The 13,545-nt window shown below is 41.6% G+C and overlaps 1 protein-coding gene across 2 annotated transcripts; it reads left to right on the top strand.

Annotated features, from left to right (window-relative positions):
• Nucleotides 1-348: 348 nt before the first annotated feature.
• Nucleotides 349-12,810, top strand: PYR4 (pyrimidin 4). Of its 2 annotated transcripts, XM_087678549.1 has the most exons (9): nt 349-469; nt 552-638; nt 836-969; nt 1,126-1,307; nt 10,538-10,674; nt 10,811-10,976; nt 11,809-11,925; nt 12,008-12,168; nt 12,310-12,810. In XM_087678549.1, the coding sequence occupies exons 1-9, from the start codon at nt 380-382 to the stop codon at nt 12,496-12,498; spliced, it is 1,263 nt and encodes a 420-aa protein (XP_087534675.1). In that variant the 5' UTR covers nt 349-379; the 3' UTR covers nt 12,499-12,810. The 2 variants fall into 2 exon arrangements, with proteins under 2 accessions (XP_087534675.1, XP_087534685.1); XM_087678559.1 differs by lacking the exon at nt 349-469 and having other exon boundaries at nt 1,131-1,307.
• Nucleotides 12,811-13,545: the final 735 nt, after the last annotated feature.

The following is a 13,545-nucleotide window of genomic DNA, read 5'->3' as shown; positions in this document are numbered from 1 at the left end:
GACACACACACACACACACACACACACACACACACACACACACACACACTCTCTCTCTCTCTCTCTCTCTCTCTCTCTCTCTCTCAAATAATAATTATTATGTTAATAATGATCAACATCCATAGCGTCCCTTCATTCACAAGTGATTCGAGAAATGTCCAGTGCATAAGTGATGGCCGATGTGTAAACGATTGCGAACGGAAGATAGACAGACACTTATTGAACATGAAAAGTGTCCACCACCTGATGTGTAAGCTCATGAACAATCCAAGTCAACTTTTTGTGTGCCCACCAACTAGGCACAGATTGGTTAGGCAGTGGTGGTGTAACCAACCTTAGTTTGCAAGATGGTGAAGAGAGGCGTCATAAATAATTGCATATGGGGGAGAGAGAGCGAGGCCTGCCTCCGAGAGAGAGGCTAGAGCTCAATTGCAAATTTTCAATCTTTTTAGGCTCCCAAAAAATTGGGGTCAATAGTATAGATATAGATCGTATAGATGTAATGTTGTGCCTTTCGTAATGGTGATGACTTGTGCTCTCTCTTGTCACAGGCTCCACAACACACTCGGGGAGGCATGTATATTCTCTCAGGTGGACAGGGGCGATTTCTGAGGAGCTGCCATAGCTCGGGATTGCAGGCAAGAAGCTCTCTGAAACCTTCACAGATCTTGTCTGGTGGTCATTATTATACTTCTTTCTGTTTTGGCGACTTAATGCATTGCTTGAAAGATGCAAAGCTCAGTTGCATGATCACTCGGACTCGACGGATTTGTTTTGCATAGAAGTAATGAAACGATGACCCCATGATTGTTGAGGCAATAACTTTATTTTGCAGGAACCCAAGCGCTGGTATTGTAAAATGCACTTGGCAGAATCAGGCGAAAGAGTGCAGCTGACGATCACACAACCGGATGACTGGCATCTGCACCTGAGGGATGAGGGCTATATGTCTTCAGTTCTTCCTCACAGGTTATCATTTAACATAGTCACGTTCTTTACTTGATAGGTTGTAAGGTTTTCATTTACTGCATCCACATTCTTTGTCTTCATGCTAACTGGATGATTACTCATTTGATAAACTCATCTTGATGCTAATTGGAAGCTTTGCATGTCAAACGTCTCCAGTGCAGATGTGTTCAGACGTGCAATAATTATGCCAAATTTAAAGCCCCCCGTAACCACAGTAGCTGCAGCAGTTGCATATCGAGAGCGTATAATGAATGCCTTACCTCACAATAGTTCCTTTGTGCCTCTCATGACGCTGTACTTAACTGATATCACTTTCCCCAAGGAAATACAACTCGCAAGTAAGTCACGGTTTTCAAGTTCTATGCTAGGTGTAGAAGACAATGCTTGAAAATTGCAATAGACGATCGAACTTGTTGAATTCAAGGTGTAAACTATCAATATTTCATTTCACGTTGGTAGATGATAAGTTTGTGTATTACACAATCTAGACTTCACTTAAATCCAATGGATTGCAGGATGTAGGCATAGATGGTAGCTTATTTCTAACATTAGTACTTAGTACATCTAGGTAACAAGTTATATAAATGTTATTGAGCATTAACATGTCTTGACCTCAAAGACACCCACTTATGTTTGGATAGAGATCATTGGTACCATGAAGGGTAGATTTGAGAGATTAGCAGGTGAGTTATAGCATATGAGAGGAGGCGAGAGGTCCTTCTAGCCATTTGGAATTTAGACAAGTTCTTCCATTATGGTACTTGTGTACTTTGGGTATTGTATAATACCACATGGGTTATTTGGTGAGTGCTTGTACTAGACATCCTCCTTAGAGAGTGGCCAGCTTGAGAGACATTTATTCCCTCTACTCATTGTGGTTATTTGAGATTTTTATAATATATTTTAATTCTCTTCCTTTCTCTCTCATGAGTTATTGAGGTCTAAAATCATCAATGGCTACCACTGCTCCTTTGCCAAGGCTAGTTTAGGTGAACCCCACCTAGAGATTGGTCATTGTTGGACAAAGCGAATGCTGAGTGCCCCACTTGTGGTGTAGGAGGTCTATGGATATGCAAGCTATGTCCTTATGGGTGCATGAGGGGAGCTCATAAGGCGTTCATACATGTTTTGGGGAAGGAAGGAAAAGAGATGTGGTTTTGTACATTATTGATGCCTAAGAAGAGGCAACAGCTTCAGGCACGTGTAACAAGCCAGGATGTCTTGTGTGGCTATTGATCTTGCTATTGGTATTCCATGGCCAACATTATATGCATCTATTGAGCTAAAAGTTCATTACGCATTGATTAGCTATTTGAAACAGCTCCAAAATAGTAAATTACCAAAAGTTTCATTAAATGGGGACCGGTTCTAGAGAGTTTATGTGTCCCACATGCAAAAGCCTAATTTGGGAGGATCCTTCCATGTCTATAAATACATGGTTGCCCACCATTAAGATTAATCCTTTTGTGCATGTTTCTCGCGTCTACGTGCAGATTTCCATTAGCCACCCTTGACAGGTTGTCCAGCCCTTGGCGACTGCAGCCCCACCCCTTCCAATAGCTGGCGACCTGTTTGCAGCAGCTGCCCTGCTGTTTGGAGCCCTCATACACCTGCATTTTGCGGATGTCATCATTAGTATGTTGTCCTGCCTATGTTTTGTAGCTTGCAGTTTGGCGAGAGCTTGCTGGTCACTCTTTTGTGCGTTGGATAGCTTCTCCGACTACTTCAGCACCTGATAGCTGTTCTTGGTTGCTGTCTTGCCTGTACAGCCTTGGTAGACAGCTGTCTTTTCTGCGTTGGTAGACAGCTGCATTTTCAGCTTGCTCAATCGACTCAGCTATTGTATTGTTCGTGAATACTGCCTTCGTCTCCAATACACTCCTACAAGTTGCATTTTGTTGCTTGCCCATCTCCTACAACTCCAACTGGTGGTTTTAGTACTTGGGACCCATTTCTGGTGAATGTCACACTCCGATACTCATTGCTTTGCCATTGAGTGCATTCTATACACTCTTACATTCGTTTATTGTAGTCTACATTGATCCATTCACTTCAGAGCTCACTTCGTTCTCTGTTTGTGTCTTTGTTTTTGCGTTTTGAGTTTTGAGTTTTGCGTTTTGCGTTTAGGATTTCTGTTTGAGTCTTTGTGTTTCAGTTGTGGTCATACTTTCTCTGTTTTCTCAATGTAAACCCTAGCATATCTTCTTATGGTATCAAAGCCGGTGCTGTTGTAAAGAGTATCTTGTGGAGGCTTGGTTTTATGCAGGCTACATGAACAACACGTAACTGATTTATAATGTCTCGGACTTCTTCTTCTTGGGCTTTCATAATGTCTTATAAGGCTTCTCTATCATTGGAGGCCCTGAGGAGGCATTATGGATTCAGTGAGGAAGACGATATTCCATTTTCCCTCACCTTCTTTTTTTTCTCATGATCCACATTTCAGTCACTTGATAAAGGAGGAGTTTGAAGAGTATTTGCATATTACATATAGTTAAGCTTACACCCCTCCTATGGGCTTTGCTACTACGAACTGATTGGTGAGACTGGTCGCCTCTGTGATCATGGAGTGCATACAACATTTGGGACGATTGGTGACTCATCTTCTTCATCTTAGCCAAGCCCAACGTCAAGTTGGTGAAACCCCTTTGCAATATATGAATCAAAACCCTCTCTTGTTTCTCCTTTTGGTGTGTAGGTTCTAGATCATTTTCAATATGTAAATTTCAATAGAGGGGTTCTTAAAGTAGACATCCTTTATCGGGTGTATCATAGCTATCTTCTCCGTCAAAACAAGTGATAGATAGGTCAGAGCTCCTAAAGTCCTCGTTTGACTCAAACTGAGACTCACAACTAGGAGATGACAAGTTTATTTTTGGCAATATTTTTGTTTTAGTGCCTCTTTATCAATTGACACTCATTGGACATTTTTAGTCTATTTCTACCCACCCACCTCTTCCATCTCTTACTTATCCCCCCCTCCACCACCTCGTTATCCATCTCATTCCACTTATTCGACACCTCATAGTTCTTCCTCTTCATGAACCAATCATATCTTTAATGGCAAGACTTGTTTTAATAAGTCAAGCTTCACTACTTGGTCAAACTTGATGAGACATGTCCTTGACTCATAGAATCTATGGGATCTTGTGTAGGGGTTGGAATCCAACGTGATCTTACACTTGTTTCGTATGAGGTTGTTTGCTCATGGAAGGCTAGGAAATTCTTCGCTCTATTATTGAGCTGATGCAAGGTCTATTACTTGAATTTCATTCATATCTTCAGCATTTTGACTCAGCATCTGAGCATTGGGCACACTTGACTGACCATTATGCTGCTTGAGATAGGACCCGTCACGTCAACTTAGATCATGAGCTCCCAAACTTTAAAATCACAAACCGAGATGACTTGAAAGTCAAGTTGGTTGAGTATCAGTGCCTTCTTGTTAAGTTTTCTATTATGGGGGCTCCTAAATCTTTGGATGTTCAAGTCACACCATTTCTTAATAAACCGTTAAGAAAGTACGATTATTTTGTGTAGCAGGTGATCAAAGTATTTTGTGTAGCAGGTGATCTCACAATCCACTATCCCACACATTCTGTGAATTTGAGTGTCAACTACTGCATTATACTTGGTTATTCAATTAGTTTCATAGTATGATCTCTACAGAGAGTTTCTTGTTGCTTCTTCTCAGAAGAGGTAGTCAGGAAAGGGTAACAAGAGCCCCTTCTCAGAACGGGCAGAGAGGGAAGGGTAAACAAAATCAAAACTCCAATCAAGTTAAAAAACAAGACTCAAATCAAAATCAAAATTAAGCTAGCAAGACCTAAGGAAACTTCCACTCATCTCTAAAACCTAGGTGCATAGAAATAGGGAACAGTTGTTCTGGCCTATAGGAACAGTCTAACACGTTCCAAACTCTTTGAGGAGGTGAAATAGCCAGGGAATGTTCCCTACCGTTCCCAAGGCCGTTCCCTACCGTTCTCTGTTTTTCCTTGCCATTTCCCTTGTTGTTCCCTGTTTTTTCTTTTTTGCTTGTTTCACACTCCTTCTACCACATGTTTACCCATCTCCATTGCCTAATGTGCACACACTAATCTCTCTCTCTCTCTCTCTCTCTCTCTCTCTCTCTCTATGGGGTTGAAGATTCAAAGTGTCAAGACAAGCCACAAGCCAATCAGGAATCCATGCAAAGTTCAAATTTGATACATTATCAACTCTTGCAAATCACAATCAAATTTCAACCTATCCTCAATTCCAAGGTAATCATTCATTTATATTGTCTAATTTCAAGGGAAATTGGGATAATTGGGGCAACTTGGAGCTATGGGGTTAATCGAGTCAATTTTGGAACATTTGGGTCAATTTGGAGCATTGAGGGGTATTGGGGAAATTAGAGGGACATTCGGGGCATTTGGGAATTTGTGGCATTTTTGGGGCGTTGAGAGCAATTTGGGGCATTTGTTCCATTGGGAGCTATTGGGACAATTTGAGGCAATTTGGGTCATGCAGGGCATATTTGGGGCACTTAAGATATGTGCCGTTCCCCCCTGTTTCCGTTCCATGACCTTGGACATTTCCCTTGTTCCAAGGGGGAGTCCTGTCCTCGTTCCTGTTTCCCATTCTAGGTAACTATACTCGGGTGACAGAATGTACTGAAGAAAAATCAGTATTCAGTAAAAATCTGTATTGTCAACATTGTTAGAAGGTTGGCCACTTTGATGACAAGTGTTGATTAAAGGCAAGAGGCATAACACCAAAAACTAAAGCTCAGACCCTCGCCCCTTGGTCAGGCAACCCCCAATAGGGGAGATAGGGTGGTGGCAACCCTTAGTAGGGGTAGTGGCGAAGCTAGACCCATTCTGCCAATAGTTAGCCATGATAGTTGATAATGTTTTCAATGCCAAAGGGCTTGTTTGATTGGTTTGTAGAGGCCCACATTGTCTCCGTAGAGACATTTGAGGATGCGAGTCTCGTCCATGTGTGCGAGTTGCCGCCTAATGAGGTGATTGTAGAGGCCCATTCATCGCAACCGAGTACTTTAACTACTCCTTGGATTGTGGATACTGGAGCTACTCATCATATGACCCCTGTCGAGAACATTTTCATTTCTCGAGCCCCTGTATTCGGGAGAGTCCAAGTTGGGAACAACTCCTCGGCCAAGATTTAGGTTCATGTTCGCATCAATCTTGCCATTGACCAAGGCCTCTTCCCTTGTTTTGGTTGTCCCTCTGAGAACTTCGTATGAGGCATTTTTTGGCTCTCGACTTGTAGTTTTCCACTTTATTTTCTTTGGGAGTCGTGTCTACTTGCACACCTCTGATGATAAAATAGGCAAGCTTACTTTTGTAGGATACTTCTCAAAAGAGAAAGCTTATATCATCTGTTTGATCCTTGGACAAGCAAGGTGATTGTTAGAAGGGATGTAGTGTTTAATGAGATGGACATTGTGTAGTTTTCTGCATGAGACTTTGGGCCCTTTCCTCACGTTATTCCCTCGAAGATAATGCCTTTTGAGCCGGCTGCTCTTGACCCACTCGTAGATTCTTTAGCTCTTAGGCCCTCTCCACAAGACCCATTTGTTGAGCTAAAATACGCTTTACTACTCATTAGCATCCTTAAACAATCCCAAAACATGCTCAATTAATGAAAAATACAAATTTGGTGTGCAGTTCGAGAGAGTTTCAGTGGTTTCCCCCAAAACCCGTCTCCTCTTGCATGGACACGACACTCCATTAGCTAGGTGACAGTTGATGGCAGCACTTTCTCAACTCTAGGCGACTTTTGCTGTTAGCATTGGCCTCTTCCTTCACCTAGCGACCATCTCCATTCTCTTGGCGGTTGTATCATTGCTGCGTTTGTAGCTTTCTGTTGTCACCCATTGCTCAGGCATCATTCATAGCTTTTGCCTCAGTCTTCAGACCCCTTGATGATTAGCGTTTGGTGTTTTTCTTGTCTTCTGCACTCCTAATGGTGGTCACAACACTTGGGATCCATTTTTGGGAACATTCCATCGCTCTACCCTTGGGTATTCTGTATACTCTTACATTCATTTACTTCAGAGTTTCTTCTCTTAGTGTTTGTTTCTGCATTTGAGTTTTGAGTTTTACGTTTGTGTTTTGTGTTTAAAGTTTGAGTTTTACTCATCTCTGTCTAAGTCTTTGTGTTTGAGTCTTGATCATACATGCTGCATTTCTTGAGTGAAAACCCTAGTATATCTTTACATGGTATCAGAGCCGTTGCTCTTTTAAAAAGTATCCTGCGGTGATTGTGGAGGCTAGTCTTTGTGCGAGACTCACACGCAACTTGATTTTGAGTCATAATGTCTTAGGCACCTTCTTCTAGGGATCCTATGATGCCCTATGAGGTTTCTCTATCATTGGATGGTACTATAGTCTTGAGGAGGAGGTAGGCACACCTTCACCTTTGCCATCTTCTTCTTTGTGTTTTGGTCAACTTATAGATGAAGAGTACTTGCACATCATGTATAGTTTGGTTTACACCCCTCCAACAAGTGCTCCTACTCCGTCTATTCCAATTGGTGAGATTGGCGATCTCTCTGATCTTGGTATCCCTCGACATTTGGCATGTTTGGCAATCCATCTTCTTCACCACAGCTAGGCCTTATGTTAGGTTCGTATAATCCTTTTGAGTCGTATGAGCCAAAACCTTCTTTTATTTCTCCTTTTGGTTTGCAGGATTCAGATGGTTTTCAGTATGTTAACTTTAGTAGAGGAGACTCTCGAAGCAAATATCCTTCATCATGTATATCTCTACCATTTGTTTCATTTGAGCAAGTAAAACACACTTCTCAACTCCCTTCCATCCCACCACTATCTTCTCCACCTTTTGATCTATTGGCATCTTTATTTGAAAAGTTGGGATTACATTGCACTTCGGCCCAAAGCATACTAGGGGTTGGATGTTTTATCTTTGCTCCTAGTTCCTTCTCTTTTTCCATCCCACAATCTATCTACCCTCCATTCACAACACTCTTGGTGCATCTTTAGGGGGAATACTACTCTTTAACACTGTACCTTCTACATACCCTCATTTCACTATATCCTTACACTTTGGGATGGCTGTGATGGTTATTCTCCTCACTACCCTTGGACACTCATAACTTCCTTTCCCCACACGACCTTTCAGGCATAGGGATATCCATTTGTTGCTTATTCTGTCGTTACACATCCCTTGGGTCACTTCTACGTAGGGATTTCCATCCTCTGCTCCATGTGTCTCTATCCCTTCACCTTGGGCTCTTCAGGCGGTTATTATATCCATGCCAATGCCTAGTTAGCCCATGCCCACATTTGGATCCGTTGTGCACACTTGTCATATGCATGGTGGTCGCTCTGGGAGTTCTTTTCAAGTATACTCCACTTCTCCAGCTTATCCTCCCTATCCACCCTACCTCCATTGCACATCTTCATCTTGTAGCACTATCACTCGTGTTGCAATGGCTAATAATGTCTTTACAGATAAGACTTGTTTTAATGGGTTGAATCTCACCACTTGGTTGAACTTCATGTAACGAGTGCTTGAATCTTAGGGATTTTGCGACTTTGTCGTTGGTATCGAGTCTATAGTGGACCCCTGATTAGCTCACCTTGATCACATCCATTAATGGAGAGCTCGCAATGCCATAGCCAATGTTGAGTTAATGTAGAGGTTGCTTGTTGAGGCCCACTCTCAGTTGCAATATTTACCCCTCGTATTTGAGCGTTGGAGTCATCTCATTGACAGCCGAGTGGCATGAGATCGAACCCGATGATCTCAATTTTGAGCTCAAATCCTTACAGTCTTAAAACATGCTCAAGAAGGGGTGTCAAGTAAAGCACCCTTTGGTGGTACCACGGAGGCTATCTACTTGAGGACCTTACTGGTAGTAGTTTAGTTTTCATGGACTCTCCTACCATTGCTTATTGCAACAACCAGAGTGCCATTGCCCTTGCGGGTAGTCCAATCATTACACCTCGAACGTAGCTAGGCGCCATCCGCCTAGAGCTTGTGTCTTCATCAAACAACTTTGCAGACATATTAACCAAGCCAGTCAATTGGCCAGTTGTCTTAGTATTTGCTATTGAGGATCGGCTTAGGTACACCCTCCCCTACTTCAACTTGACGAGGAGAGGGTGCTTCCCTTTAGCTTTCCCTTCTAGTTTGAGAGGGGGTGGCTTTCTTCTCTCGGTAGTGATAGGATGTTGTCTGTAGTTTCTTTTTTAGACATTATGTATATTTTACTTTGTATCTTCATTCGCACCATTAGAATGATATGATTGTAAAGGGGGCTTGGGCAAGTGAGAAACTCCCTTTCGAGGGCATTGTCCAAGTGGCACCTTTGCATAGCATTTCGCATGAGCATGATCACACTTGCATCGCCTCTTGCATGAGTTCAATGCATTGGCATTTTGTTCTTGTAAACATCTCTCCACAATGGGAGTCTGAATTATCTCTCCCCCTAGCATTTTCTCTCATTCTCTAGCCATCTCTCAATGTGTGGAATTCAAGGATTCACTGTTGTAAACCCAGGGTTTACTAGCCACTTTAGCTCCCGTGCTTGAAGAGTGAAGACCTAGCACGTGGAATAGTTGCTGAAAATTGTGTAATTTCAGCATTTCCAAGAGGTCAACCCATTCCAATTTGATTTGGGGCTAAATTTGACCAATCAAGGGTCAATTGAAGGCCAATCCTTCGGTGAATCAAGGGACAAACTGATAAGAAAGCTTGTTGGTCACTTATGACAGCAAGAGGCATTGGGAAGCAAAAGAGATTGGAGCAATTTTAGTGTGCTTCTTCCAATTTCAATACAGGTTAAAGAAATACTGCAAGGGATGCCAGCTTTTGGGGCCAATCGGATGTCCAATGTCCAAGATTAAGTGGTAACATGTATACTTCAGTTTCTGTGAATTTTATGCTTGATGTAATTGGTGCTTAATCAGGTTATATACCACCCTTTCGAAGGAAGGAAGGTTGGTTCCATTGTACTTGCTCATGTAAGTTGCTTTTGCAAAACCTCAGATGGAGTTCCAGTCTCCAATCTTAGCAATCAGTCTCAGGATCAATAGTAGATGCTTCTGCAGCTCAGTAAGCAACTAGCCAGTACTAGGTCAGCTTAGGCTTCTTCAATAGGGTTTTCAGGAGTCTTGCAGTTGGTCAAAATGATATAATCTGACAGTGTAGTATATATGTAATGTGGATGCATTCTCCCACCAGAAGATGGATTAGTTTCAGATGACAAAGTGAGGCAGAACCTTGGTAAATGTTCTTAGACCATGGTAACGTTATCAACCAAAGTTCTGAATAATTTCCAGTAGTGCTTTGAGCCCTGCTGCCCTGCCTCTCTTCACCTTTTATAATAGATTCTCTGAGACAGTTTCTTCTGTACAATCGTCACTTGTGTCTTTAATTTGCGAGATTGCCTTGCTTTTAAGTGAACTCTCCGTGTAAATTGTGACATAGAAACTTGCTTTTGATCAAAAATTGTTTGATCAATGTGGGGCTCCATTTGTTATATGACGTGTCAAATTTTCTGCAACTTAATCAGCAATGACGTATGTTGGTGCAGAAGAAAGTGGGTCGATATTTGCTGTGAAGTTGTATCCTGCTGGAGCTACAACGAACTCCCAAGCTGGAGTGACAGACTTATTTGGAAAATGCATACCAGTTCTTGAGGAGATGATAAATCAAGGGCTACCTCTCTTGGTGTGTTCTTTACTTTGGCATTCGATTCAAGTTCTATCCTGTTCATAATAAATAAGCAATTTCTTCTTAACGGTCTTGTGTGCATGAGGTTCTGAATACATTTGTAGGCTTGCAACTCACTGATCTCAACTTATAGGTGCATGGGGAAGTAAGTGACAAAACTGTGGATATATTTGATCGAGAAAGTGTCTTTATAAATAGAATACTACAACCACTTGTGACTAAGCTTCCTCAACTGAAAGTTGTGATGGAACACATAACCACTCGTGAAGCTGTACAATTTGTGAAGTCTTGTCCTGAAGGTAAATGTGTTTTTTGGGCATTTAATTTTCTAGAATATCATAATTTTGCCACGGATATCTTTAAAACATATGTGAGGATTTGCATCTGAAAATAGCTGGTTGAGTGAGTCAGATGTGAAAAAGCTAGAAAATTGTTACCACGTTCAAGCTACTTTAATAATCGAGCAAGAAATATTAAAAATTTTTCTTGTTTAAATGTGGTTCTAGTGTGAGTTGTATAGTATCTTTAGAATAATGCTTTGAGGTTCAGGCATTATTCAGTGTGTCCTCAGCAGTTCAAATGACTCTGATCAATAGAAGCAATCTTATCCTCTATAGCCTGTCTCCACTCTGGCATTGAAAGAGCCTTTAAAATAGAGGGAGGAGTAGTGGCATCAAGATATGCATGGTCCACTTGGAAAGTATTCAGTTGGTGTTGCTATGAGGAAAGCATGGTGAGAGGGGGAAGGACTTGCTAAATCTCTAGCAACTTAGTGATATTAGAATCACAAGCGGTACGAACTGCTCGTAGGCAAAGGTTATAGGAGTTGATATACTCATTTATGAGACACTTTTCTTAACTTTATCCCTAAGGATATTTGCTGAGGACAACAATCGTTGGTGGGGGGGAAGTCTTTCATTATTGGGCATCTTGGCTGGGTGCCCACAACATTGACCATTCAGTCACTAGGTGTGAACATCTAGTCCGCTAGGTCAGTTATGGAGTTCTACAGAATTAACTTGGCTCATTTGTCTGACATCTCTAACGAAAAGCTCTCTAACAACGCATATAAATATGTAAGTGTTATCTGAAATTTTCAGGTGATTACGGATAAATGGCTATATTTTGCAGGGTCAGTTGCTGCCACAGTAACTCCACAGCATCTGTTAATGAACAGAAATGCACTGTTCCAAGATGGATTACGACCTCATAATTACTGCTTACCTGTCCTAAAGCGGGAAATTCATAGTAATTTGACTCTCCCCAGAGTCTTGCTGTCAATATTCATTTGAGTTACTTTTGAAATATGAATGTTAGCAGTTGAATGCAGGAGAGGAGTTATTCAAAGCCGTGACAAGTGGAAGCAAGCAGTTCTTTCTTGGTACAGACAGTGCCCCTCATGAGAGGCATGCAAAGGAGGCCCCATGCGGCTGTGCTGGCATATATAACTCTCCTGTAGCCTTGCCTCTCTACGCACAGGCATTTGAACAGGTGATTAATAAAAATTACTTTGAATGAGCAATGATCCCAAAAAAGGAAACATCTTCCTAGCACTTGCAAATTAAATATTTTTGCTAGATAGCAGAGGGCCTTACAAATTTTCACAAACACTTGTGCTCTGAAAACCCGCAGGCAGGTGCTTTGGATAAGCTTGAAGCATTTACAAGCTTCAATGGACCTGATTTTTATGCATTACCAAGGAACACATCAAAGATCACCTTAACCAAACGACAATGGACTGTTCCTGAAGAGTACAACTTTGGATCTGGGACAGTAGTTCCAATGCTTGCTGGGAAGGTGCTTGATTGGGCTGTTTCATAGTTTTGTCAGTTCTTTCCGGACTGCTGGAAACTTGAGCACAGAGTTTAGAGTTTGAAAATGGTACAGGAAAGTACAGGGATGTATATCAATACTAACATTTGAGGATAGGCAGAGTGCTTGAAACTATCTTAAACAAACAAGGTGCTTGAGACTACTGAAAGAAGTAAACTGCTTGATTAGGCTGACTGGTAAGGTTCATTGGTTGCTGCTATCCTAGAAGTACCAATCACAGTTCTAATAGTGCCAACTTTTTCAACAAAAAATGTAATTTATTGCATTGGATCATCAACCTGTTCAAAAGTTCTTTCTGTTTCCCAATTGTGGGTCGATTTCTTCTCAGTGCCAATGTCAAAAAGAAAATGCATGGTACTGGTGCTTGTTCAAGGCCCGTGACCTTGGGTTTATTTTAAATTTGCAAGGTAGTAGTTTTTTCTACCATGCGCTGCAAAAGGTCACTCTGCTAAGTACATCTGTCAGTAGTTAGAGATTCGCTCACAAGCTTACAGTTTCAATCCTCGTTCTGGTTCTTTTGTCCCACTTGTATAACCTACTTGAACGACATTAGATGCAAGCAGACATACACATGTGTGGCTTCTCGATGCAAGTTTCTTTCTTTGTTGATAATCATTGGTGGGAAACTTACAAAGAGGTAAAACCCTGTCATTTCTGGCTTGGCATATGTCCTAGTGAAAGAGTTTTGGACGACATTTTTCCTCAGCACATAAAACAAACGAAAAATGTTGTTTAGTTTACTCTAAAGAAATGCCCTTTCAAGTTTGGGTAGTCTGTCTACAATAGGGTGGGATCAAAAGGCATGCTATGTCGTGGAGAGCAGGAAGGCTGTCTTCCAATATAGAAGAGATGGGATGTTTGTAGCAGTGGGTAAGATCATCAGTATATCAAGATCTTTTAACGATACACAACATCCGGTCCATGTTGGCCTTGCCGTTGGTTGTTGTTCAGGAAATCTCAAGTTGATTCACATTCGATTGGTCACATAATTATTGATGGAGTCCTCAAAATCTTAGATCATTTGGGGGTTTTAGG

Source organism: Lygodium microphyllum, chromosome 1 (assembly GCF_053477565.2).
Source record: "Lygodium microphyllum isolate KBCC chromosome 1, Lygodium_microphyllum_v1.1.10, whole genome shotgun sequence".
NCBI classification, from domain to species: Eukaryota; Viridiplantae; Streptophyta; class Polypodiopsida; order Schizaeales; family Lygodiaceae; genus Lygodium; species Lygodium microphyllum.
Note: the sequence above shows the minus strand (reverse complement) of the source record. Positions and strands in the feature narration are given on the sequence as shown.

Coding starts and splice junctions, on each gene's coding strand:
- PYR4 (XM_087678549.1), top strand. CDS start 380: ATGGGGGAGAGAGAGCGAGGCCTGCCTCCGAGAGAGAGGCTAGAGCTC. Junction 10,675..10,810: donor ATCAAGGGCTACCTCTCTTG/GTGTGTTCTTTA, acceptor CTCAACTTATAG/GTGCATGGGGAAGTAAGTGA. Junction 11,926..12,007: donor CCTAAAGCGGGAAATTCATA/GTAATTTGACTC, acceptor AGTTGAATGCAG/GAGAGGAGTTATTCAAAGCC.